We start from the raw sequence: 26,689 nt of genomic DNA, 5'->3' as shown, positions 1-26,689 counted from the left end.
TTTCAAAATCAACTATTTTATCACCACAATTGATTTACAAAAATTAATCCTTAGGTCGGATTTGTATGTGCCTATTCATTTTGTCATTACAGTTATGTATGATAATTTGAGAGATATAAGAATCGTGCTTAACATTTCTTCGAAAGACATGTCGAAAAGAATGTTTTGAACCATTTAGATAGTTTAATAATAAATAACAAAATACAATTTATCACCTAATGCTCTGCTAATGGCATTTAGCACTCAATTTTTGTTTTTCGCCGAGGGAATTGTTATGTCGACTGAGGCTCAATTAGTTTCCTTGCTACTTCTTTGCATCGTAGAGAAACTATCCATGTACTTTGGGAATACTTGCTAAAATTATTTGGTCTACAGAAGGCTGTTGTTGCTGCGTCTGTGAAACAGAGTGTACCTAGTAATGTAGCTGGAATTTTGAACTATGCCTGAGGACAGTATTGTTTTTCGAAGCAATATATATAATCATTCAAGCAAGATTTTAATTCACGCATGATGAAGAACTTCACGTAACATGATTATTAAAAATAATTTAGCTTAGTCATTTTACTCTGAGCGAGTGTATGGACCTGCTTTCCAGTGTCACATCAAAAGTTTCTGAACTTGTCTGGTGTTATCACTCTGATCACGATCGACGGTGGCCACCATGCATAGTCTGTGACTGCTGCAGCCTGGTTGTCATTTCCGGTCCCTTCTCATCATGACAACCTAGGTCGTCAACCTAGATCTTGCATGAGTCGATTGCTGTAAGGATCGACTTCTTCTGTGACAGTTTTTAGATGCCACTGTTGGTCGTTCTTCAGATTGTTTCCTTTGTATAGTCATAAAAGACCCTGATCGTTTCTTTATATACATTTTCCTACATTTAGATGTATTCGTAGAACATTGTTCTGATATGAATTTTCTGTCTTAGCATTGTCTTCCTTGATGACTGCCTGCCTTTGATCATTATCGTTAGTCTTTTATGCATCAATTGAAACCTCTCGAAATGTTTTGCACTACAGTGTTGCTTCTTCGCTTCTGCCTCTCGCTGACTACGGCATTACTCTGTTGATACAAGGACCATCCACTTGTCTCGATAAGAGTCCTGTCCGTTGACACATAGGTCACATTTCTTTTCACGATTCCTTAATCGTAAAACTGTTCCCAGCTCCAGTATGCTTGTGCTCGTCGTAGTATCGACTATTATATTCAGAGGTATAAGTATGAGTGATTCTAGCGTTTTTCCTACATCTAGTCGTTCGTCACCTCCAAGGCTCCTATAATACTTAGGCGCTCTCATACAGAAAAAAGACATGTTTTTTTTCTCTTAATTGCATCACCCATCACTAGTACAGGCATGCATATTCAAATAAAAAATGCTCAAACGTGTGTGAAATCTAATGGGACTTAACTGCTAAGGTCATCCGTCGGGACCAGCCGCAAAGTCCATGACTGCAGCGCCCTAGTTTGCTCGGCTAATCCCGCGCGGCTTTCTGAAAATACTCGCGTTGGTCGAAACATGTAAAATAAAGAAAAATTTACATGCGACTTGTAGCGCTCTGTAATATTCATTTACAATCGTTGTTGACAGACACTGGTCCCAGCCTTACGTGGCTGTAGTCATCAAATTCGCAACAGCTATCACCTACCGGTACTGTCCATACACGCAATGAGTGTGAAAGCCACATGCTGGTAAAGACCTTAACTTTCGGGAACTTACCACCTGGTATTGTGAATTACTTGTCAGTGTTGCTTATGATTTTAGTGAAGCGTTACTTCCTTGAATGTGACCGTAATATTTTTATGAAGACTTTTTCTATAACTTTTGATTTTAAAAGGTGAATTGAGTTCAGAGTAATGTATTAAGAAATTTTGTTGATAATAGCTTTTGGTAGTTTGCCCTGGTTAAAAGATTCTTGTGTAAATAAAACGAATTATTGTGATTCTTGAAGTTTTCCCAATGTTTCACGGTGAGACGCACATGCGCAAAGGAAGGCACTACATGAGCGACCTGTGTTGTGTTTCGCGCCCTCTCCGAAAATAGCTCGCTCCATCTATGGCACGACATGTGCCATGTGTCTGATGGAAACAGCCTTGTAAAGGAGCTGGAACGCTGCAATCAGCGTTCAAATACTAAGACATTATCCACATTAGATTAGCACAGCTTTCAGCAAGAAGAAACGCGAACACCCAATATTTCGTCAAAATTAGGCACAATCTTAATGAAAGATAATTTTAAAGTAATGAAAGATACGTTGCACTTGATCACCACACTCGACTTTTCGCAGCCCATTAAGTCAGTTATAGCCGAGCATTATACCTCCACAGTACCTTCTGTGGAATATTCTGTCACGGAAATCTTAGCCTCAAAGAGATCAAATGTTCAAATGTTCAAATGTGTGTTAAATCATATGGGACTTAAATGCTTAGGTCATCGGTCACTAAGCTTACACACTACTTAACGTAAATTATCCTAAGGACAAACACACACACACACATGCCCGAGGGAAGACTCGAACCTCCGCCGGGACCAGCCGCACAGTCCATGACTGCAGCGCCTAAGATCGCTCGGCTAATCCCGCGCGGCCTCGACGAGATTCTTCTGGAGTTCAGTTATTAAAGAATAGTTGCAAATCTGATTAGTTGAAGACCTTGTTTATCGTGATGGCAACTTTCAGCTTTATAAGCCGTGGACCAGGTGATTTCCTTAATGTCTTCAGAAACGAAAGGTGTTATGGCAAATGACACGTCTGGTGACAATTTGATTAATTTTGACATCTGAATTTCAACTCCCCGAATTCACATTCCCGACAGAGAGCATGCATGTAGCATCACCATTGCGATTTCGCCTACCCACCATAAACGGACAGGGGCGCGAAAATCGATAGAGGTCACTCATTCAGCAGCAGATTTTGCTCATACGCCTCCTCGCCCATTTTTGATGGAAAGTTAGAGAAAGATAGTGAGGCGAGTTACCCATCTCCAGAGCAAAACAATCACCTGAAGACGGCTGAATGATTCTCCGCCGTGTATGACTGCGATCCCGAAACTTCTTGAACCGCCAATTATAATGTACCTGTGCACTGCTACTGATGGTTCACTTTATCCTCTTTTCTTCCCCATTTTCCTATTCCCCAATGTTCGCCCTTTTAGCTATTCGTCAGCACCGGGCGCAATCTTGCTCATGGTCCACGAGGAGCATGTGGCCTCGGTTTCCCAACTAGTCGTTTACCATCGACATCCTACGGAAACCTGCGTCATGCCTTTGTCTCTTGATCTGCTGAAAGTGCGTATCAATAACATCGTAGACTGTCTTTCCCTCTGCTTCTCAACGACAGGTGCCAGTCCATAATGCTTCAAAATTTAATTTTTGCTCACAGGATCGTGAAATGTAAACGCATATGCCCATCAAAGTATTTTGGTTTCCACTACAGTAAATAGTTACTCTCATCTTTTTCTTGCGGGCCATAATTCTGCACCGTACATGGTAAGTGGAAGATGTGTGGAGCGATGTAATTTCGACTTGTGTCGTTCCGGTATTACAAAGCACACCAGTCATTGTGCACCATTTAAGCCATGCATTGGTCGCGGTTTGTGATTTCAGAAACAAGTGAGCCGTCGGGAGCTGTTTTCGAGCCAATTTACTTGAAGATTTTCTCTTTGAACATCCATACCATCGATCTTGATAGTGTCCGTATTAATTCTATCTGTTGACAGGTACTCCTTTACACTGAGAAATAGTCGGTACTGTTTAGGGCGGTTGTTTCATGCGTGGACTTGTTAGAAATCCTTATTGTCCGCAGAAGAATGTCATGAGCATACAGCAGTGATAAAACTGCTAATTTCTGAAGATCTCCCATGACTGTGCTGATTATTCTCATGAATAAAACAGAAATGGCAAATCCTTAATGTGCACCAACAGAAACGCGAAAGTCACAGGTAGCACAGAAGCAGACAATGATCGTATTTGAGGACTGTGTTACAGCAGTTGGACTCATTCAATTAGGTCTTCAGGTACTTTATACTCTCGACGGGCAAACCATATGACAGTTAAAGGCCATGTCTAGGAAAGCGAAGTATACTTTAACCATCACTTTACTGTCATACTGATTTTTAGAAAATTCCACGTTCAAGTCTGTTATCTTGAGAAGTGTACTTCTCTTTTAATTTTCTACTTTTAAGTACAACAGTTGTATTAAAAAACTTTCCATTGACCTATTTTGGTGAGGTTGTTCGCTAATGAAAAACATTAGTCTATACATTTTCTATAGTATTAAAAATCACTTGCGTTTGTGTCGGGTTCCACGCTGGATTGCAGCACCAACCTGGAAGTAACGATACATGCGGTCTACGTTGTCCTGGTAGCAGCTGCGGATGTTTTCACTGCCCTCGTCGGCACCGTACTGGGTCCGCATGCTGTACATTAGCTGCACCATTTCACGTAAAGTGCCTCCCTCCACAATGAAGAGGACAGCCTGCAGACAAGATACAGCGCTTATAGAAAACTGATACCTCCAGATTTTGTACACATGTTCCATCTACGTCTGTAAACAGCACGACTGAGGCAGAGAAAGAGATAGAGGAGTATCTATATCGAATGTACAAGAAAATAAGGAAGCAATTTGCTCTCTGTTTGCTTGCTAAACCTTTGATCACCTAATCAGTATGTGTTGTGGATACCTGTACTGTGATTGCTTGCCTGTAAAAGAGCTTTTTGTTGAAATATGAAACAATGGACACTATGCGGTTGAGAGTGGCTACATATAAAATAAAACTTTTTCTACCGTGATATACCTCCACACTGGTCATTTAATACAGAATATCGTTGCAGGTATTGAACCGATGATGTACAAGCCAGCTGGATGCTTCTGTAGCGCACTCTGTGGACAGCTGAGACAGAAATTGTTTCTTGAGTGTACATCTATGTTTTAATGCGTTTCAGTATCAACAAAAATGTTCAGAACGTATGTTAAATCATACAAAATCGATACAGGGCAGCATGGTGCTAATGCTGAGATCCTTAGCGCCCGCTAAAAAGAAACGTAATACTTGCAAACAACGTTCTGTTAGTAAGGTAGTGTTACAGAGACAGCGCACTTCTCTCTTAGACAGCTGCTGCATGTGCACGAATATTTTTTGCCACAATTCCTGCCATTCGTGGATGGTGGTACAGACTGGGTTTTAATAGCAACCAGTCTCTAGTGTGTTCTGAGACATTTGTCAGACTATTCATATTTCATGCTAAATTTTTCTGCATCATAAGCAGCTTACGCAAGCATTTCTCGACAATATATGTTATAAACTATAATCTCTATGCACCTTCTCAATTAACATTATCTTTCTATGGCAAGTTAATAATTTCAGCTTGCATTTGCACATGCACTGGTGTGCTAAACTAACTTCCACATGATACTTCTCTGCCAACAAATACAGCTCCCTGATATTGGGACCATATGCTGAAAGTACTGCTACAATTTAATGCAGAAGGCAGATAAAGAAATAAGCAACGAGACCAAGAAAAATAGCACTTTGACAGAAACTACACTGAAGGCAACTGAAATTATAATTGCCTATGGACATTACAAAAGGCGGTACATGGTTCTTAACAAGGTGAGTGGTAACCACAGACGACACTGCATGCTCTGCAACGTACTCCCATGCTAGAAAAGTTGGTAATGAGTTATTCTGGTAGGGCCAACATCAGCGCGTATGACAGCTGCTGGACTGTGGTTGGCGCACGGACACGTGCTGCTGCACGTCTCCCCAGCACATCCCACATGCGCTGTATGGGACGTAAGACGGGGGAAAGAGCTGCTCTCTCGTTTAAAAAGCTACTACAACCGTCCATTTCGATGCTGTCGTCAATTTCATCCATAACAGAGAAGGCATCAGCGAATGCACCACTGAAAATAAGCATATGGGAAGGAGTATAGTATAGCTAACGTTGATCGGTGAGTATACTGGATTCAAATATCTTGAGGACAGTACACCAGTGCAACACTATGCCTACTCCCATCTGGACCCCCACAACGCTCATTTTCGACCATATACAGACTGCACTGGCAGGTATAAACAAAAACTGTTAGGCTTGTTCCCACACCTCGAATATAACGTCTATTCAAATTACACTCCTGGAAATGGAAAAAAGAACACATTGACACCGGTGTGTCAGACCCACCATACTTGCTCCGGACACTGCGAGAGGGCTGTACAAGCAATGATCACACGCACGGCACAGCGGACACACCAGGAACCGCGGTGTTGGCCGTCGAATGGCGCTAGCTGCGCAGCATTTGTGCACCGCCGCCGTCAGTGTCAGCCAGTTTGCCGTGGCATACGGAGCTCCATCGCAGTCTTTAACACTGGTAGCATGCCGCGACAGCGTGGACGTGAACCGTATGTGCAGTTGACGGTCTTTGAGCGAGGGCGTATAGTGGGCATGCGGGAGGCCAGGTGGACGTACCGCCGAATTGCTCAACACGTGGGGCGTGAGGTCTCCACAGTACATCGATGTTGTCGCCAGTGGTCGGCGGAAGGTGCACGTGCCCGTCGACCTGGGACCGGACCGCAGCGACGCACGGATGCACGCCAAGACCGTAAGATCCTACGCAGTGCCGTAGGGGACCGCACCGCCACTTCCCAGCAAATTAGGGACACTATTGCTCCTGGGGTATCGGCGAGGACCATTCGCAACCGTCTGCATGAAGGTGGGCTACGGTCCCGCACACCGTTAGGCCGTCTTCCGCTCACGCCCCAACATCGTGCAGCCCGCCTCCAGTGGTGTCGCGACAGGCGTGAATAGAGGGACGAATGGAGACGTGTCGTCTTCAGCGATGAGAGTCGCTTCTGCCTTGGTGCCAATGATGGTCGTATGCGTGTTTGGCGCCGTGCAGGTGAGCGCCACAATCAGGACTGCATAGACCGAGGCACACAGGGCCAACACCCGGCATCATGGTGTGGGGAGCGATCTCCTACACTGGCCGTACACCTCTGGTGATCGTTGAGGGGACACTGAATAGTGCACGGTACATCCAAACCGTCATCGAACCCATCGTTCTACTATTCCTAGACCGGCAAGGGAACTTGCTGTTTCAACAGGACAATGCACGTCCGCATGTATCCCGTGCCACCCAACGTGCTGTAGAAGGTGTAAGTCAACTAGCCTGGCCAGCAAGATCTCCGGATCTGTCCCCCATTGAGCATATTTGGGACTGGATGAAGCGTCGTCTCACGCGGTCTGCATGTCCAGCACGAACGCTGGTCCAACTGAGGCGCCAGGTAGAAATGGCATGGCAAGCCGTTCCACAGGACTACATCCAGCATCTCTACGATCGTCTCCATGGGAGAATAGCAACCTGCATTGCTGCGAAAGGTGGATATACACTGTACTAGTGCCGACATTTTGCATGCTCTGTTGCCTGTGTCTATGTGCCTGTGGTTCTGTCAGTGTGATCATGTGATGTATCTGACCCCAGCAATGTGTCAATAAAGTTTCCCCTTCCTGGGACAATGAATTCACGGTGTTCTTATTTCATTTTCCAGGAGTGTACATGTCAGTCGCTTTAGAGTAGCGCTAGTGGCGCCACTATGAACATGCAGTCAGGATTGCTTTAAATACACGCTATGAGTGTCGTGAGCCTTAGTGACTTCTGACATAGAACATGTTGCTTAAGAACCTAGTAGATAGTGTCGGAAGTTCCATGCGGCTTTTCGAGGATGATACTGCAGTAAACAGAGAAGTTGCAGCCTTAGAAAATTGCAGCGAAATGCAGGAAGAATTGCAGCGGATAGCCACTTGGTGCAGGGAGTGGCAACTGACCCTTAACATAGACAAATTTAGTGTATTGTGAATACATAGAAAGAAGGATACTTTATTGTGTGATTATATGATAGCGGAACAAACACTGGTAGCAGTTACTTCTGTAAAATATCTGGGAGTATGCGTGCTGAACGATTTGAAGTGGAATGATCATATAAAATTAATTGTTTGGTAAGGCGGGTACCAAGTTGAGATTCATTGGGAGAGAGAAAATGTAGTCCATCATCAAAGGAGGTGGCTCACAAAACACTCATTCGACCTATACTTGAGTATTGCTCATCAGTGTGGGATCCGTACCAGATCGGGCTGACGGAGGAGATAGAGAAGACCCAAAGAAGAGCGGCGCGCTTCGTCACAGGGTTATTTGGTAAGCGTTATAGCGTGACGGAGATGTTTAGCAAACTCGAGTGGCAGACTCTGCAAGAGAGGCGCTCTGCATCGCGGTGCAGCTTGCTCGCCAGGTTTCGAGAGGGTGCCTTTCTGGATGAGGTATCGAATATATTGCTTCCCCTTACTTATACCTCCCGAGGAGATCACGAATGTAAAATTAGAGAGATTCAAGCGCGCACGGAGGCTTTCAGACAGTCGTGCTTCCCGCGAACCATACGCGACTGGAACAGGAAAGGGAGGTAATGACAGTGGCACGTAAAGTGCCCTCCGCCACACACCGTTGGGTGACTTGCGGAGTATAACTGTAGATGTAGATGTAGAAGGTCTTTATGGAGACAAAGAAGACGTTACCAAAGACGGCATTACCAATACCTCACTGAGTTTCTACGAGGTCTTGTCATAGGGCTAGGAAAAGCTGGATGTTGCTTCTGCAATATTGCAGAAGGACGATGGCAGGAATGCAGCCATTGTACATGACTGATCGCATCTGTGGTCACGGAAGCTAATGGTTGCAAGAAGACCGGGTCCCGGATGGCCACATACCGAGAGGGAAGACCATCGCCTTCGACATACGGCTCTTGCGCCTTGTGCTACATCTGAAGCAGCAATTTGAGCAGCAGTTTACACGGCACTGACACAATGACATATTACAAATTGGTTATTTCAAGGACATCTCCGGCCCTTACGCCTTATTTGGTGCACTCCACTCAACCCAAACCACCGCCCTTTGCGACTTCAGTGGCGTCAAGTGAGAGCTCATTGGTGGGCCAGGTGAAGGAGTGTTATGTTTTGTGATATAAACTGATTTTGCCTCGTTACCAGTGATAGCCCTGTGTTAGTTAAAAGGGGACCCATGGCGGACCTGCAACTAACCTCTCTCTGTATGGTAGATATACTGGTCCTACACCTGGACAATTTTTTCATACACCACCAAAAGTACTCTCGTGGTTATCTCATTAAACTTAACTGAAATTTTCTGCGTCAGTCTGGTGATTCGATCTGATTTGCTGTCATACGTGAACAGCATTCGAAAAGTGCTTTCAAACAAGATTATGCTCTCCCACATACCACTGTTGTAACCGAACGTGCTCTACAGATTGTGGGCGCGTTGCCGTAGCCGGTATGGCACATCGTCAGACAACTCCAGCGTCATCCACAACCAGCATTAAGCGGCCCTGCATCGACCGACCAAGTGCGACAGGCATAGAACTCCATCCCACAAACTGACATCCGGCACCAACACAAGGCATGCACGTTTGCATCCCTGCATTAAATGTCTGCCGGTGCATCTGCTATTAATGTGCAACATTTCTCATATTTTTCCCTTATCTAGCAATGTTAATCACTTAAATATGTTACCTAGACAAATGTAATTCCCAAATCTTATGATTCTACATTAATTAAATTTTTCTGTGTTGCAATTGTTTCCATCTGGGTGTATTTTAGCCATCAATCTTCTGAATGGTTTGATGCGGCCTGCGATGAATTTTTCTCTCATGCCAAACTTCCTCTCAGACATCTCAGAGTAGCAATGGCAACCTGCGTCCTCAATTATTTTCTAGATGTATTCCAATCTCTGATTTCTCCTACAGCTTTCACCGTCTGAAACTCCCTGTAGGACCAAGGAAGTCTTAACAGATGACTTATCATCCCGTTCCGTATCGCTGTCTGTTTTATCCCTACACTCATTTCCTTGACGATTCTGCACAGAACCTCGTCATTCCCTACCTCACCAGCTCACCTAATTTTCAAACATTCTTCTGTAGCACCACATCTCAAGTACTTGAATTCTCTTCTGTCCTGATTCACTCACAGTCCACGTTTCACTGTCATATAGTGCTGCGCTCCACAAACACATTTTCAGAAATATCTTTCTCAAATATAGCCCTATTTTTGATACTAGTACACTTATCTTGGACGGGTATACTCTTTTTATGCCAATGATAGTCTGATTATTATGTCCTCCTTGCTTCGTCCATCACGGATAGTTTGCTGCCAAGGTAGCAGAATTGCTTAACTTCACCTGTTTCGTGTTCGTCAATTCTGATAGTAAGTTTATAGCTGTTCTCATTTCTTTTACTTCTCATTACGTTCCTTTTTCCTCGAGTTACTCTCAATCCGTATTCGGCCCTCATCGGAATGTTCATTCCATTCATCACGTCCTGTTATCTTTCTTTCACGGAGGACAGCAATGTCAGCAGAGAATCTTGTCAGTAATATCCTTACCCCTCGCATTTTAACCCGCTGTTAAATTTTTTATTTATTTTCGTCACTGCTTCTTCGATTTACAGACTAGACAGTAGGGGCGAGAGGGTACATCCCAGTCTTACAGCCACAATCACTGTGGTCGAATGATCACAATCAAGCACATCCCTGCTCAACTGGATGTCTCTGTTGGTAGTGGTGACACAATAACCACCAGCTTGTGTGCCCTGTGTTCCATGACCACTAACAGAAGAGGATAAAGAGCAACGAAGGACCGTCTGTGCGGATCCCTTGCGTATTAGATTTCTAATTGTGACATTTTTCTATCGAACATCGTCACAGGTAATGAAACATGAGTTCACCATTTCGAACTGGAAACGAGAGGCAATCCACCTCTCCTCCTAAGAAAATGTTCAATGCCGCACATTCAGCCACTAGTCATGGTGACGTTCTTGTAAAACTATGAAGGTGTTATTCAGTTTGATTTCCTATCAGATACTGCAACGATCAACTCGGAAGTGTATTTTGCTACTGTTAGGAAACTGAAGCGTCGTTTCGTAACTACAAAAATGCAAACGATTTTCTCCTTCACCAAGACAAAGCAAGGCCCCACACAGGTCTGCGCATCAGAAAGGAGCTCACAAAACCCTCATCAGACATCTTCTTCATCAACTCTACAGTCCGATCTCGCTCCTTCCGGCTCTCTTCTGTTTGGCCCAATGAAGGATGCACTCCGTGGGAAGCAATACTTAGATGATAAGGAGTTTACTGATGCAGCAAAACCTTGGCGCCGATGTCGACCAGTAGAGTGATACCGCGCGGGCGTGCAGGCCTGATACGAGAGCGTTTCTTAAAACATACACTCTAAGAAGCACCATGAACGAATTATCCCAATGGGACGGAAAACGGTATATATGATGCACATACAAACTGTTACTATTTAAAAAAAATAGAAATCACTTCTCGAACTGATCAAGCGATATCGTACGATATTCTGTCCAATTGGCGCGTTACATCGTCAAAATCCGTGGCTGGTTGGAGCGCACTGTCCATCACGCTAAAACGTGGTCACTTAGCGAGAGATTCGGTGACGTTGCTGCTGAAGGGAGACTTTGGCAACTACGCAGACAAGCTGCAAAAACTCTCGCCGTGTGCGGCTGGGCATTGCCTTCCTGAAATGTAAGCCTATGATGGCTTGCTAAGAAGGGCAATAAAACAAGGGGTAAGACATCGTCGACGTAGTACCGTGGATCACAACCAAAGTCGTCTTGCAATGAAAAGCAATTGCAATCCAAACCGTCAATCCAAGTTGTCCGGTCGTCTGGCAGGGAAATTGAGGTTGGTGTCCCACTGCTGTACGGGGCGTCTCCAGGAACGTCTTCTCTGGTAAACGGTGTTAAGTTCAAAGCGGCACCAACCACTGTGGACAAATTTTCTCCAATGAGATTCCAGACCGAAGATGTGTCTAGAGACGCCCTAGACAGCGGTAGGATACCAATGTGAACGTCGCCCGCCATACGGCCCGACAACGTGGACGGATGATCTGGGGTCCTTTTCCAGTTCATAGCAAGAAGCCTTGGCTTTTCATCAGAGGCACTCTTTCAACACAGAGGCAAATCGACGATAGCCCATTCTGTTGCTCTTCGTGACAATCCATTCTGGGCTTACAAGAGAGCATGACAACGCCCGTCCACAAGCGGCTAGAGTTTCCACTGCTTGTCTTCGTACTTGCCAAAAATTACTTTGGCCACGAACGTGGCAGGATCGCAGCCCTCCAACCAGCACGGGATATTCACGATCTATCGCCAATTGGACAGAATTTAGTTTGATATCCCACAGGAGGACATCCAGCAACTCCATCAATCAATGGGAAACAAAAAAAAAAAAATGCTGGCATTAGGACCACAGATGGATCAACGCGTTACTGACTTAACCTATTTGTGAAGCTCTTTCCCTTGAAGCAAACCTTCCAATTTGAAGTTGTGATCATTTGTTTGCCTATACGTGTACATCACATCTAACGGTTTCGGTCCCACTTCCCTCCATTGAGATAATTATTTCATGGTGTGCCTTTCTTGTCTTTGTGTTCTTAAAGTGAATCTTGACCCTTACTACAAAAAGAACGTTGTAACAAAGGAAGTATCTCAGTTGGATACCGAGTCAAAGTATGTTGACTCAGATAAATAGGATCATCTGAAATACTATGTTTTAATTACGATAATGACTGAAGCATAAGAACTGAATTAAAATTTGTGCTCCTGTCGGGACACGAACCATCTACATCTACATCTACATGACTACTCTGCAATTCACATTTAAGTGCTTGGCAGAGGGTTCATCGAACCACAATCATACTATCTCTCTACTATTCCACTCTCGAACAGCGAGCGGGAAAAACGAACACCTGATCCTTTCTGTTCGAGCTCTGATTTCTCTTATTTTATTTTGATGATCATTCCTACCAATGTAGGTTGGGCTCAACAAAATATTTTCGCATTCGGAAGAGAAAGTTGGTGACTGAAATTTCGTAAAAAGGTCTCGCCGCGACGAAAAACGTCTATGCTGTAATGACTTCCATCCCAACTCGTGTATCATATCTGCCACACTCTCTCCCCTATAACGCGATAATACAAAACGAGCTGCTCTTTTTTGCACCCTTTCGATGTCCTCCGTCAATCCCACCTGGTAAGGATCCCACACCGCGCAGCAATATTCTAACAGAGGACGAACGAGTGTAGTGTAAGCTGTCTCTTTAGTGGACTTGTTGCATCTTCTAAGTGTCCTGCCAATGAAACGCAGCCTTTGGCTCGCCTTCCCGACAATATTATCTATGTGGTCCTTCCAACTGAAGTTGTTCGTAATTTTAACACCCAGGTACTTAGTTGAATTGACAGCCTTGAGAATTGTACTATTTATCGAGTAATCGAATTCCAACGGATTTCTTTTGGAACTCATGTGGATCATCTCACACTTTTCGTTATTTAGCGTCAACTGCCACCAGACACACCATACAGCAATCTTTTTTAAATCGCTTTGCAGTTGATACTGGTCTTCGGATGGCCTTACTAGACGGTAAATTACAGCATCTTCTGCGAACAGTCTAAGAGAACTGCTCAGATTGTCACCCAGGTCATTTATATAGATCAGGAACAGCAGAGGTCCCAGGACGCTTCCCTGGGGAACACCTGATATCACTTCAGTTTTACTCGATGATTTGCCGTCTATTACTACGAACTGCGACCTTCCTGACAGGAAATCACGAATCCAGTCGCACAACTGAGACGATACCCCATAGCTCCGCAGCTTGATTAGAAGTCGCTTGTGAGGAACGGTGTCAAAAGCTTTCCGGAAATCTAGAAATACGGAATCAACTTGAGATCCCCTGTCGACAGCGGCCATTACTTCGTGCGAATAAAGAGCTAGCTGCGTTGCACAACAGCGATGTTTTCTGAAGCCATGTTGATTACGTGTCAATAGATCGTTCCCTTCGAGGTGATTCATAATGTTTGAATACAGTATATGCTCCAAAACCCTGCTGCAAACCGACGTCAATGATATAGGTCTGTAGTTAAATGGATTACTCCTACTACCCTTCTTGAACACTGGTGCGACCTGCGCAATTTTCCAATCTGTAGGTACAGATCTATCGGTGAGCGAGCGGTTGTATATGAGTGCTAAGTAGGGAGCTATAGTATCAGCGTAATCTGAAAGGAACCTAATCGGTATACAATCTGGACCTGAAGACTTGCCCGTATCAAGCGATTTGAGTTGCTTCTCAACCCCTAAGGTATCTACTTCTAAGAAACTCATGCTAGCAGATGTTCGTATTTCAAATTCTGGAATATTCCATTCGTCTTCCCTGGTGAAGGAATTTCGGAAAACTGCGTTCAATAACTCCGCTTTAGCGGCACAGTCGTCGATAACAGTACCATCGGCACTGCGCAGCGAAGGTATTGACTGCCTCTTGCCGCTTGTGTACTTTACATACGACCAGAATTTCTTCGGATTTTCTACCAAATTTCTAGACAATGTTTCGTTGTGGAACCTATTAAAGGCATCTCGCATCGAAGTACGTGCCAAATTTCGCGCATCTGTAAATTTTAGCCCATCTTCGGGATTTCGAGTTCTTCTGAACTTCGCAAGCTTTTTCCGTTGCCTCTGCAACAGCGTTCGGACCTTTTTTGTGTACCACGGGGGATCCGTTCCATCTCTTACCAATTTATGAGGTATGAATATCTCAATTGCTGTTGCTACTATATCTTTGAATTTGAGCCAAATCTCGTCTACATTCGCATAGTCAGTTCGGAAGGAATGGAAGTTGTCTGTTAGGAAGGCTTCTAGTGGCACTTTATCCGCTTTTTTAAATAAAATTATTTTGCGTTTGGTTCTGATGGATTTGGAAGAAATGGTATTGAGCCTAGCTACAATGACCTTGTGATCACTAATACCTGTATCAGTCATGATGCTCTCTATCAGCTCTGGACTGTTTGTGGCTAAGACGTCAAGTGTGTTTTCGCAACCATTTACAATTCGCGTCGGTTCGTGGACTAACTGCTCGAAATAATTTTCGGAGAAAGCATTTAGGACAATCTCGGAAGACGTTTTCTGCCTACCACCGGTTCTGAACAAGTATTTTTGCCAACATATCGAGGGTAGGTTGAAGTCCCCACCAACTATAACCGTATGAGTGGGGTATTTATTTGTTACGAGACTCAAACTTTCTCTGAACTGTTCCGCAACTGTATCATCGGAGTCTGGGGGTCGATAGAAGGAGCCAATTATTAACTTAATTCGGCTGTTAAGTATAACCTCCACCCACACCAATTCGCACTGAGTATCTTCTTCGACTTCACTACAAGATAAACCACTACTGACAGACACAAACACTCCACCACCAATTCTGCCTAATCTATCTTTCCTGAACACCGTCTGAGACTTCGGAAAAATTTCTGCAGAACTTATTTCAGGCTTTAGCCAGCTTTCTGTACCTATAACGATATCAGCTTCTGTGCTTTCTATTAGCGCTTGAAGCTCAGGGACTTTTCCAGCGCAACTACAACAATTTACAACTATAATTCCGACTGTTCCTTGATGCAAGCACGTCCTGTAATTGCCAAGAACCCTTTGACATTGCAGCCCATCCCGCACTTTCCCGAGGCCTTCTAACCTAAAAAACCGCCCAGTCCACGCCACATAGCCTCCGCTACCCGTGTAGCCGCCAGCTGAGTGTAGTGAACTCCTGACCTATTCAGCGGAACCCGAAACCCCACCACCCTATGGCGCAAGTCAAGGAATCTGCAGCCAGTACGGTCGCAAAACCGTCTGAGCCTCTGATTCAGACCCTCCACCCGGCTCTGCACCAAAGGTCCGCAGTCGGTTCTGTCAACGATGCTACAGATGGTGAGCTCTGCCTTCATCTCGTAAGCAAGAGCGGCAGCCTTCACCAAATCAGATAGCCGCTGGAATCCAGAGAGAATTTCCTCAGATCCAAAGCGACACACGTCATTAGTGCCGACATGTGCCACCACCTGCAGCTGGCTGCACCCTGTGCTCTTCATGGCATCCGGAAGGACCCTTTCCACATCAGTAATGACTCCTCCCGGAATGGACACGGAGTGCACACTGGATTTCTTCCCCTCCTTAGCTGCCGTATCCCTAAGGGGGCCCCATTACGCGCCTAACATTGGAGCTCCCAACTACCATTAAGCACACCCTCTGCGATTGCCCGGACCTTGAAGGCTGAGAATGATCCTCTGAAACAGGGCAGGCAGCTGCATCTGGCTCAGCCAGAGACAGTGCCTGAAACCGGTTTGTCAGACGCACCGGGGAGGCTTTCTGATCAGCCTCCGGGGACGCCTTTCGCTGCCTGCCACGCCTTGGAACGACCTCCCAATCAACCACAGGCGAGGGCTCAGCCCCACTGCGGGCAGCAACCGGGGCAACCACAGCGGCAGACCGATCTGGGGACAGACGGGATGAGGTTGACATCCCCGTGATACACGAGTCCGGCTCCCCACAGTGGTGCCCATTGGCAACAGCCTCAAGCTGCGCGACCGAAGTCAGCGCCGATTGCAGCTGTGAGCGAAGGGATGCCAAGTCAGCCCTCATCCGAACACAGCAATCGCAGTCCATGTCCATTCTAATCGATGTTTAACAACAGTTACCGAAACACGAGTCCGTGCCTAGATAACGCAAGCGGAACACGCAAAGAATGTATCAACTAACCTGTACAAATGCCTAACGACTGCGCTACAATCTGCTGAATTTACGATTACAGTAACTAAAACTCGAAATTGCACCTCCTATACGAAACTCACACGCAATTTAAATAAGAATCTACAAAGTAAACACTAAAGCGCGATGGTACAACTGTCAAATACTATAATACGACCGAAATATATGAATTAAACAACGCAAGTACCCAAAAACACGCAAAGAAATTAATTAAACTATCTAACAAACAAGTAGGCTAGGGTTATACGACTTGCTGCTGCAGCTGCTTATCCAACGGCGAGTCTTCTTGCTTGCTAGGTGGAAATGCTAAACATCTAAGAGAAAATAAGCAGAAGATATGAAGTTTGTGTTCAGGGGCGCAATCATCTTACATAGTACCATTAAGCATATTGCTGTGGTGGTGTAATGGTTAGCATTTCTACTTAAGAAGTAAAAAGACCCAGCTTCGAGTCCCGGCTTCAGTATGAAATTTAATAGATTTTTTCTGCTTGATTCTTCATCGTACATAAAGAAGGGACTTAAATGTCTCATGGAAGAACTTTTAATGGATCAAAACTTCGATAAAATGGGAACGCCAACTTCATAAATGCCGTCGACAAAATACTGTTTCCATTTGTACTCTACAAGTCAAATGCAGCCTTTTGATACATACGCCGGCCGGTGTGGCCGAGCGTTTCTAGGCGCTTCAGTCTGGAACCGCGCGACTGCAAGTTCGAATCCTGCCTCTGGCATGGATGTGTGTGATTTCCTTAGGTTAGTTAGGTTTAAGTAGTTCTACGCTCTAGAGGACTGATGACCTCAGATATTAAGTCCCGTAGTCTTCAGAAACATGTATGTGTTTGGTACACATACTAACAACAAAGAAACTGCCAAAAACTGGGCGATTAGTACCAGAGTGACGAGAGAGGCAGGAAGTGCTCGACGTGAGAGTAAAGCTGTTTTTCTATCTGGTTAATGATACCCTGGCAGCACTAGAGTTTATACAATATATAGTGATGAGCCACAGCAAAACAACCACGATCCGCCGTGAGACTGAATGCCCCTAGATGGCCAATGCGGGCAGGCGATGTGGTAAGGGACGTAAGTAAACGGGGCACAGGTGAATGCCCCCGGCGAGTGGCCGCGGTGTTTGAGGCGCCACGTTACGGACAGAGCGGCCCCTCCCTCCGGAGGGTCAAGTCCCTCGGCCATTGGTGTGTGTCTTGTTCTTAGCACCAGTTAGTTTAAGTAGTGTGTAAGTCTAGGGACCGATGACCTCAGCAGTTTGATTCCATAGGATTTCACACACATTTGAACATGGGCGAATGCGTAAACGTTTTACTGGTGATTACGGACGCAAATGATGAAATCCACTGACGTAAGCGACTTAGACAATGAGCAGATTACTGTGGCCTGGCACCTGCGAGCGGACATCTCGGGAAACGCGAAGCTGATTGGCTGTTCGCGTGCTACTGTCGTGAGCATTCATGGAAAATGATTAAATAGCATCTCTGCGGGATCTAGTCCTCAACGGGTAGTTTCAGGTGTATCAGCGCACCGTAATACACTGGCTGACACTATTCTTCACAGAAGAGGTCAAGGTGGCAGCCGATGTTTGAGAGCATTAGCGTGATATCTATAGAGTATGGTCAATTTTGTATGTGGTGTGCTTAATTATACATCACAGTGTTAGTCGAAAGAGTAAATCCAACAATTTATGGAGAATATCTGCGAGACTGTAGAGGTTGCTGTACACTGATGTGACAGGAGTCCTCCTAACACCGCGTCGGACCTCTTTTCGCCTGGCATACTGGCGCGGCTCGATGTGCCACGGTCTCGACAAGTCGCTGAAACCTCCCTGTAGACATATTGACCTATGTTACTGCTAACACTAACACCACCGGAAAAACAAGTACAGGACAGAACCGAGCAGTAGTGGATGGAAGATTGAGGGTGAAGATAAAAGTGAGCATCTCAGATCTCAGTATCAAGTGTCGTGACTCATACTGTTCATGTCTGTTTACAACCAAGACAAACAGCACATACCATTGGCCTTTAGACTGTTCTGCAGATATTTTCGTTGCAATACAGAAATACATGTAAAATATCAAAAGAAATGCAATTACCCAGAAAACATGGTCGTTTGAATCAAAGTAGCTAGAAAATTATCCGTGAACAACCTCGGTAACTACACTGACGGAGAAAAATTGGCAACACCAAGATGATGTTATAAGATATAAACGAAAGTTGGTAAGCATCTTTCTGTATCTGAAAGGTGATGTCTACACATATTTCCCACCAGTCGCGTAAGAGTGGCGTTAGTACCGCTGTATTGAGGATCTAAATCGACATTGCTTTAAAAACACGCTGTAACGGTTATCAACGTTAGTTATATTTGACATTTTGCGTAATGAGCTGAGATTAGTGAAGAGTACCGTTAAGGCCATTATCAGAACCGCACTGAGTTTGAACAACGTCACGTAATAGGGCTACGAGAAACTGAATTTTCCTTCTGCAATATTACAGAAAGACTTGGCAGGAATGTAGCCATTGTACATGAAGGATAGCTGCCGTGGTTAGGTGGTCACGAGAATGTACGGTCCCAACATGACCAGACAGCCGGAGGCCATGTAGCACCACCGTGTTCTGAGTCTCGCTCTGGCGTACCCTACTACATGTGCAGCACCAACTCGAGCAACAGTTGGCACCAAGTGACACAAATAAATGTTAGAAATCGGTTACTTCAAGAGCAGCTCTGAGCCAGACCCGCTGTGGTGGCAATTTCACTGACCCCAAAACATTGCCATTTTAGACTTCAGTGGTCTCATGCGAGAACTCGATGGAGGGCAAATCTGTTTTGTTTTCTGAGGACAGCTGGTTCTACCCAGTGATGCACTGTGCTGGGTACAAGGAGGCCAGTTGAAGGCCTGTAGTCACGTTGACTGCGTGCTGGCACAGTGGATCTACACCTTGAGCTATTGTCCGGAATGTGATACCATATAACAGGAGGAGCACTCTCGTGATTATCCCAAGCAAATTCTTGCGCCAATCTGATTATTCGATCTCTTGTGCTGCATCTCATGACTAGCATTCATTGGGGTGGTTTCCAGCACGATAATGCTCGCCTACATACCACAGCTGTGACCCAACATGTTATACAGAATGTCTACATGTTTCCTTAGGCTTCTTGATCAACAGATACGTCTCCTATCGGGCACAGACTGGACATCATCTTACGACAATTCCAGTCTGCATTAATCGCATCGCATCGATGGGACTCCATCAAAAAAGTTACATCCGGCGCCTGCACTACACAATTAATGCACGTTTGCATGCTTGCATTCCACATTCTAGAAGTTACACCAGTTATCAATGTACCAGCATTTCGAATGGATTGCGCCACGCTTTTTATCAACCTGTGGTATTGCACTGTTAATCATTTACATATGTCACCTTATTCAATGTGTCTTGAAACTTCATTACTATAAAATAATAATTTTTGGTGTTGCGACATTTTTTCCGTCAGTGTATAGACATCGGATTTGGGTTCAGGCCCTCAATGGGAAGTCTGAGACGTTACAAAAAATGTAAGAGACTTGACTATATTAGACAGAATCTTTATACAATGCTGTTACGGTCAATGGATGAATATTTAGTCACTTGATATTCATAAACTGAAATTTGTAGAAAAGTCATCTTCAGAATATCAAAAGACAAAGGAAGTTTGATAAACACGGTCTGGCGTAATATACACTTCTATATGTTGTTGTTGTTGTTGTCTTCAGTCCTGAGACTGGTTTGATGCAGCTCTCCATGCTACTCTATCCTTTGCATGCTGCTTCATCTCCCAGTACCTACTGCAAACTACATCCTTTTGAATCTGCTTAGTGTACTCATCTCTCGGTCTCCCTCTACGATTTTTACCCTCCACGCTGCCCTCCAACGCTAAATTTGTGATCCCTTGATGCCTCAAAACATGTCCTACCAACCGATCCCTTCTTCTAGTCAAGTTGTGCCACAAACTTCTCTTCTCCCCAATCCTATTCAATACCTCCTCATTAGTTACTTGATCTATCCACCTTATCTTCAGTATTCTTCTGCAGCACCACATTTCGAAAGCTTCTATTCTCTTCTTGTCCAAACTAGTAATCGTCCATGTTTCACTTCCATACATAGCTACACTCCAAACAAATACTTTCAGAAACGACTTCCTGATACATAAATCTATATTCGATGTTAACAAATTTCTCTTCTTCAGAAACGCTTTCCTTGCCATTGCCAGTCTACATTTTATATCCTCTCTACTTCGACCATCATCAGTTATTTTACTTCCTAAATAGCAAAACTCCTTTACTACTTTAAGTGTCTCATTTCCTAATCTAATTCCCTCAGCATCACCCGATTTAATTTGACTACATTCCATTATCCTCGTTTTGCTTTTGTTGATGTTCATCTTATATCCTCCTTTCAAGACACTGTCCATTCCGTTCAACTGCTCTTCCAAGTCCTTTGCCGTCTCTGACAGAATTACAATGTCATCGGCGAACCTCAAAGTTTTTACTTCGTCTCCACGAATTTTAATACCTACTCCAAATTTTTCTTTTGTTTCCTTTACTGCTTGCTCAATATACAGATTGAATAACATCGGGGAGAGGCTACAACCCTGTCTCACTCCTTTCCCAACCACTGCTACCCTTTCATGCCCCTCGACTTTTATGACTGCCATCTGGTTTCTGTACAAATTGTAAATAGCCTTTCGCTCCCTGTATTTTACCCCTGCCACCTTTAGAATTTGAAAAAGAGTATTCCAGTCAACATTGTCAAAAGCTTTCTCTAAGTCTACAAATGCTAGAAACGTAGGTTTGCCTTTTCTTAATCTTTCTTCTAAGATAAGTCGTAAAGTCAGTATTGCCTCAAGTGTTCCAACATTTCGACGGAATCCAAACTGATCCTCCCCGAGGTCCGCATCTACCAGTTTTTCCATTCGTCTGTAAAGAATTCGCGTTAGTATTTTGCAGCTGTGACTTATTAAACTGATAGTTCGGTAATTTTCACATCTGTCAGCACCTGCTTTCTTTGGGATTGGAATTATTATATTCTTCTAGAAGTCTGAGGGTATTTCGCCTGTCTCATACATCTTGCTCACCAGCTGGTAGAGTTTTGTCATGACTGGCTCTCCCAAGGCCGTCAGTAGTTCTAATGGAATGTGGTCTACTCCGGGGGCCTTGTTTCGACTCAGGTCTTTCAGTGCTCTGTCAAACTCTTCAAGCAGTATCGTATCTCCCATTTCGTCTTCATCTACATCCCCTTCCATTTCCATAATACTGTCCTCAAGTACATCACCCTTGTATAAACCTTCTATATACTCCTTCCACCTTTCTGATTTCCCTTCTTTGCTTAGAACTGGGTTGCCATCTGAGCTCTTGATATTCATACACGTGGTTCTCTTCTCTCCAAAGGTCTCTTTAATTTTCCTGTAGGCAGTATCTATCTTACCCCTAGTGAGATAAGCTTCTACATCCTTACATTTGTCCTCTAGCCATCCCTGTTTAGCCATTTTGCACTTCCTGTCGATCTCATTTTTGAGACGTTTGTATTCCATTTTGCCTGCTTCATTTACTGCATTTTTATATTTTCTCCTTTCATCAATTAAATTCAATATTTCTTCTGTTACCCAAGGATTTCTAGCAGCCCTCGTCTTTTTACCTACTTTATCCTCTGCTGCCTTCACTACTTCATCCCTCAGAGCTACCCATTCTTCTTCTACTGTATTTCTTTCCCCTATTCCTGTCAATTGTCCCCTTATGCTCTCCCTGAAACTCTGTACAACCTCTGGTTCTTTCAGTTTATCCAGGTCCCATCTCCTAAATTTCCCACATTTTTACAGTTTCTTCAGTTTTAATCTACAGGTCATAACCAATAGATTGTGGTCCGAGTCCACATCTGCCCCTGGAAATGTCTTACAACTTAAAACCTGGTTCCTAAATCTCTGTCTTACCATTATATAATCTATTTGATACCTTTTAGTATCTCCAGGGTTCTTCCACGTATACAACCTTCTTTCATGATTCTGAAACCAAGTGTTAGCTATGATTAAGTTATGCTCCGTGCAAAATTCTACTAGGCGGCTTCCTCTTTCATTTCTTAGCCCCAATCCATATTCACCTACTCTGTTTCCTTCTCTCCCTTTTCCTACACTCGAATTCCAGTCACCCATTACTATAAAATTTTCGTCTCCCTTCGCTATCTGAACAATTTCTTTTATTTCATCGTACTTTTCTTCAATTTCTTCATCATCTGCAGAGCTAGTTGGCATATAAACTTGTACTACTGTAGTAGGTGTGGGCTTCGTATCTATCTTGGCCACAATAATGCGTTCACTATGCTGTTTGTAGTAGCTTACCCGCATTCCTATTTTCCTATTCATTATTAAACCTACTCCTGCATTACCCCTATTTGATTTTGTGTTTATAACCCTGTATCACCTGACCAGAAGTCTTGTTCCTCCTGCCACCGAACATCACTAATTCCCACCATATCTAACTTTAACCTATCCATTTCCCTTTTTAAATTTTCTAACCTACCTGCCCGATTAAGGGATCTGACATTCCACGCTCCGATCCGTAGAACGCCAGTTTTCTTTCTCCTGATAACGACATCCTCCTGAGTAGTCCCCGCCCGGAGATCCGAATGGGGGACTATTTTACCTCCGGAATATTTTACCCAAGAGGATGCCATCATCATTTAATCATACAGTAAACCTGCATGTCCTCGGGAAAAATTACGTCTGTAGTTTCCCCTTGCTTTCAGCCGATCGCAGCACAAGCACATCAAGGCCGTTTTGGTTAATGTTGCAAGGCCAGATCAGTCAATCATCCAGACTGTTGCCCCTGCAACTACTGAAAAGGCTGCTGCCCCTCTTCAGGAACCACACGTTTGTCTGGCCTCTCAACAGATACCCCTCCTTTGTGGTTGCACCTACGGTACGGCCATCTGTATCGCTGAGGCACGCAAGCCTCCCCACCAACGGCAAGGTCCATGGTTCATGGGGGGGCACACTTCTATATATCCTTCTATATATATCCTTCTATATATCCTTTCATAATCTGAAGATGAGTTTACTCGAAACCCATCAATAAAGTTAAGTTGCCGAACATCAAGTGACTAAATTTTTCTGCAGTGACTATAACAGCAGTGTATAAAAGATGTCCCCATATCTATATAACGGTCGCATTCCCTTACGTGACTATATGTCACATGTCAAATACACTATGCGATCAAAAGTGTCCTCAGACACCCAAAAACACCCGTTTTTGATATTACGTGCTTTGTGCTCCCACCTACTGCCAGGTACTCCATATCAACGACCTCAGTAGCCATTAGGCATCGTGAAAGAGCAGAATGGGGCGCTCCGCGGAACTCACAGACATCGCATTTGGTGAGGTCATCAGGTGTCAAATGTGTCACACGTCTGTACGTGAGATTTCCACACTCCTAAACATCCATAGGTTCACTGTTTCCGATGTGATAGTGAAGTAGAAACGTGAAGGGACACGTATAACACATAAGATTACAGGCCGACCTCGTCTGTTCACTGACAGAGACCGCCTGCAGTTAAAGAGGTTTGTAATCTGTAATAGGCAAACATCTATCCAAACCATCACACAAACTGCATAATGATCCACTGCAAGTACTATGACAGGCGGGAGGGGAGAAAACTTGGATTTCATGGTCGATCGGCTGCTCATAAGCCTCACATCATTCCGATAAATGCTAAACGATACCTCGCTTGGTGTACGCAGCGAACAGTGGAAAAACGTTGTGTGAAGTGACGAATCACTGTACACAATATGATGATCTGACGGCAGGGTGTGGGTACGGCGAATGCCAGGTGAACGCCATCTGCCGGCGTGTGTAGTGCCAACAGTAAAATTTGGAGGCGGTGGTGTTATGGTGTGGTCATGTTTTTCATAGAGGGGGCTTGCACCCCTTGTCGTTTTGAGTGGCACTATCACAGCACAGGCCTATGTTGACGTTTTAAGCACATTCTTGATCCCTAGTGTTGAATAGCAATTCGGGAATGGCGATTGCATCTTTCAACACGATCGAGCACCTGTGGCGGAGTGGTTTCTCGACAATAACATCTCTGTAATGGACTGACCTGCACAGTCCTGACCTGAATCCTATAGAACACCTTTGGGATGTCTTAGAACGCCTACTTCGAGCAGGCCTCACCGATCGACATTGATACTTCTCCTCAGTGTAGGACCCCGTGAAGAATGGGTTGCCATTCCCCAAGAAACCTTCCAGCACCTGATTGGAGGTATGCGTGCGAGAGTGGAAGCTGTCATCAAGGCAGAGGGTGGGCCAACACCATATTGAAATTCCGCATTACAGTTGTATGGCGTCACGAACTTGTAAGTCGTTCTCAGCCAAGTGCCGGATACTTTTGATCACATACTGTATGTTAAGCAGGTTTAAGTGAACTTAAATGTCAACAGTTACGCAGAGATGAAAAGACCTACACAGAATAGATATCCGAAGTGAGTTGCGTCAGACCTGTTTCTGTTAGCAGAACAGAACAAAAACAATAACTAGTCTAATACAGACCAGTGAATCACGAAAAATAGAATATCAACCGTTGTTCAAGGCACATACTTAGATCCACTCACTCACACCTTGTCATGTTCCCGCAAGTATTAAATGCCGTTAGAGTTCAGGACTCACCTTAACGATGGACCCAAAGCAGACAATGAAGATATAGCAGCAGTGCGCCATCTCCTCTATTTCTTCTGGAAAATCACCGCACAACTTCAGCACGACGCCGGCAGGTAGGAAACAGACAGAGGCCAGGGTGACAGCAGCGAGCATTGTGGGCACTATGTGGCCTCCATGGTCCTGTGGACACCAGAGGCCCAGCAGTCGCAGAACTGAAGCCTCGGAACCCAGCAGTCTGGCAGGATCGTTTGAAGGCTTTCCCATTTCCGGTCCTTAAATGACAGGCACTATTTTCAGTCAGTTCTAGACTGGATCACTGCCTGGAACACAAAAGACTCTAAAATCTTTTACGGGAGCATCTAATAAACTGTTCATAATTATTTATCTTGTATTTTTACTAATTATATAAGGCACTGAGGTTCTTCAAGGTAGTGAAAAGACTAAACGAACATTATTTAAGGTCTATGATTACTTCTAGATTTAGTGCACATAAGTACTGAATGGTAGTCAAGAAAGTTTGCTGTGTACGGACGCAGGAGGAGCTCGCCACTGTTCGCGAACAGCTGAGCGTGCTGATGGCCGCGGTCAGCCGTCTTCAGGCTGCTGCCTCGGAGTGTACCGGGAGTGGGGAGTCTGGTGCGTCGCAAGGTACACCCCACGTGTTACATGCTTCACCCACTGTCCCTGCTGTCGAGATACCTTCGCGGGTACCTGGCGCGGTTGGGCCACCCTCTCCCCAAGGGGAGTGGAGGGTTCAGCGGCGTTTTCGGCGCACGAGGCGGAGGGTCAATGTGGAGGCTGGCCGTGTGGCATCGCCCGCTCTGCCTGTGAATGGACATGTGGCTGCTCCTTCAACAAGGTCCGAGCAGGCACACGGGGGGAGGGGTTTATTAGTTATTGGGAGCTCCAACGTTAGGCGGGTGATGGAGCCCCTTAGGGAAATAGCGGAAAGGTCGGGGAAGAAGGCCAGTGTTCACTCTGTTTGCTTGCCGGGGGTCTCATCCAAGATGTGGAGGAGGCCCTACCGGCGGCGATAGAGAGCACTGGGTGCACCCGACTGCAAATTGTTGCTCATGTCGGCACCAATGGCTCCTGCCGTCTGGGTTCAGAGGTCATCCTCACTTCGTACAGGCGGTTGGCGGAGTTGGTGAAGGTGGAAAGCCACGCTCGCGGGGTGGAATCAGAGCTAACTATTTGTAGTATCGTTTCCAGAACCAATCGCGGTCCTCTGGTTTGGAGCCGAGTGGAAGGCTTAAACCAGATGCTCAGACGATTCTGCAGAGAGCTGGGGTGCAAGTTTGTCGACCTCCGCTATCGGGTGGAGAAATGTAGGGTCCCCCTGAATAG

At 44.9% G+C, this 26,689-nt stretch overlaps 1 protein-coding gene across 1 annotated transcript in view; it reads right to left on the bottom strand.

Moving 5' to 3' along the window:
• LOC126278892 (odorant receptor 43a-like) overlaps positions 1–25,606 on the bottom strand; it is a 53,897-nt gene extending 28,291 nt beyond the window's left edge. The window contains exons 1-2 of the mRNA XM_049979202.1: positions 25,352–25,606; positions 4,323–4,472 (exon numbers count right to left, since the gene is read on the bottom strand). Of these exons, the coding sequence (XP_049835159.1) occupies positions 4,323–4,472; positions 25,352–25,606 (405 nt within the window). The remainder of the gene's footprint in view (positions 1–4,322; positions 4,473–25,351) is intronic.
• Positions 25,607–26,689: the final 1,083 nt, after the last annotated feature.

Source organism: Schistocerca gregaria, chromosome 1 (genome assembly GCF_023897955.1).
Source record: "Schistocerca gregaria isolate iqSchGreg1 chromosome 1, iqSchGreg1.2, whole genome shotgun sequence".
Classification (NCBI taxonomy): domain Eukaryota; kingdom Metazoa; phylum Arthropoda; class Insecta; order Orthoptera; family Acrididae; genus Schistocerca; species Schistocerca gregaria.
This window is presented reverse-complemented; position numbering and strand designations above follow the sequence as displayed.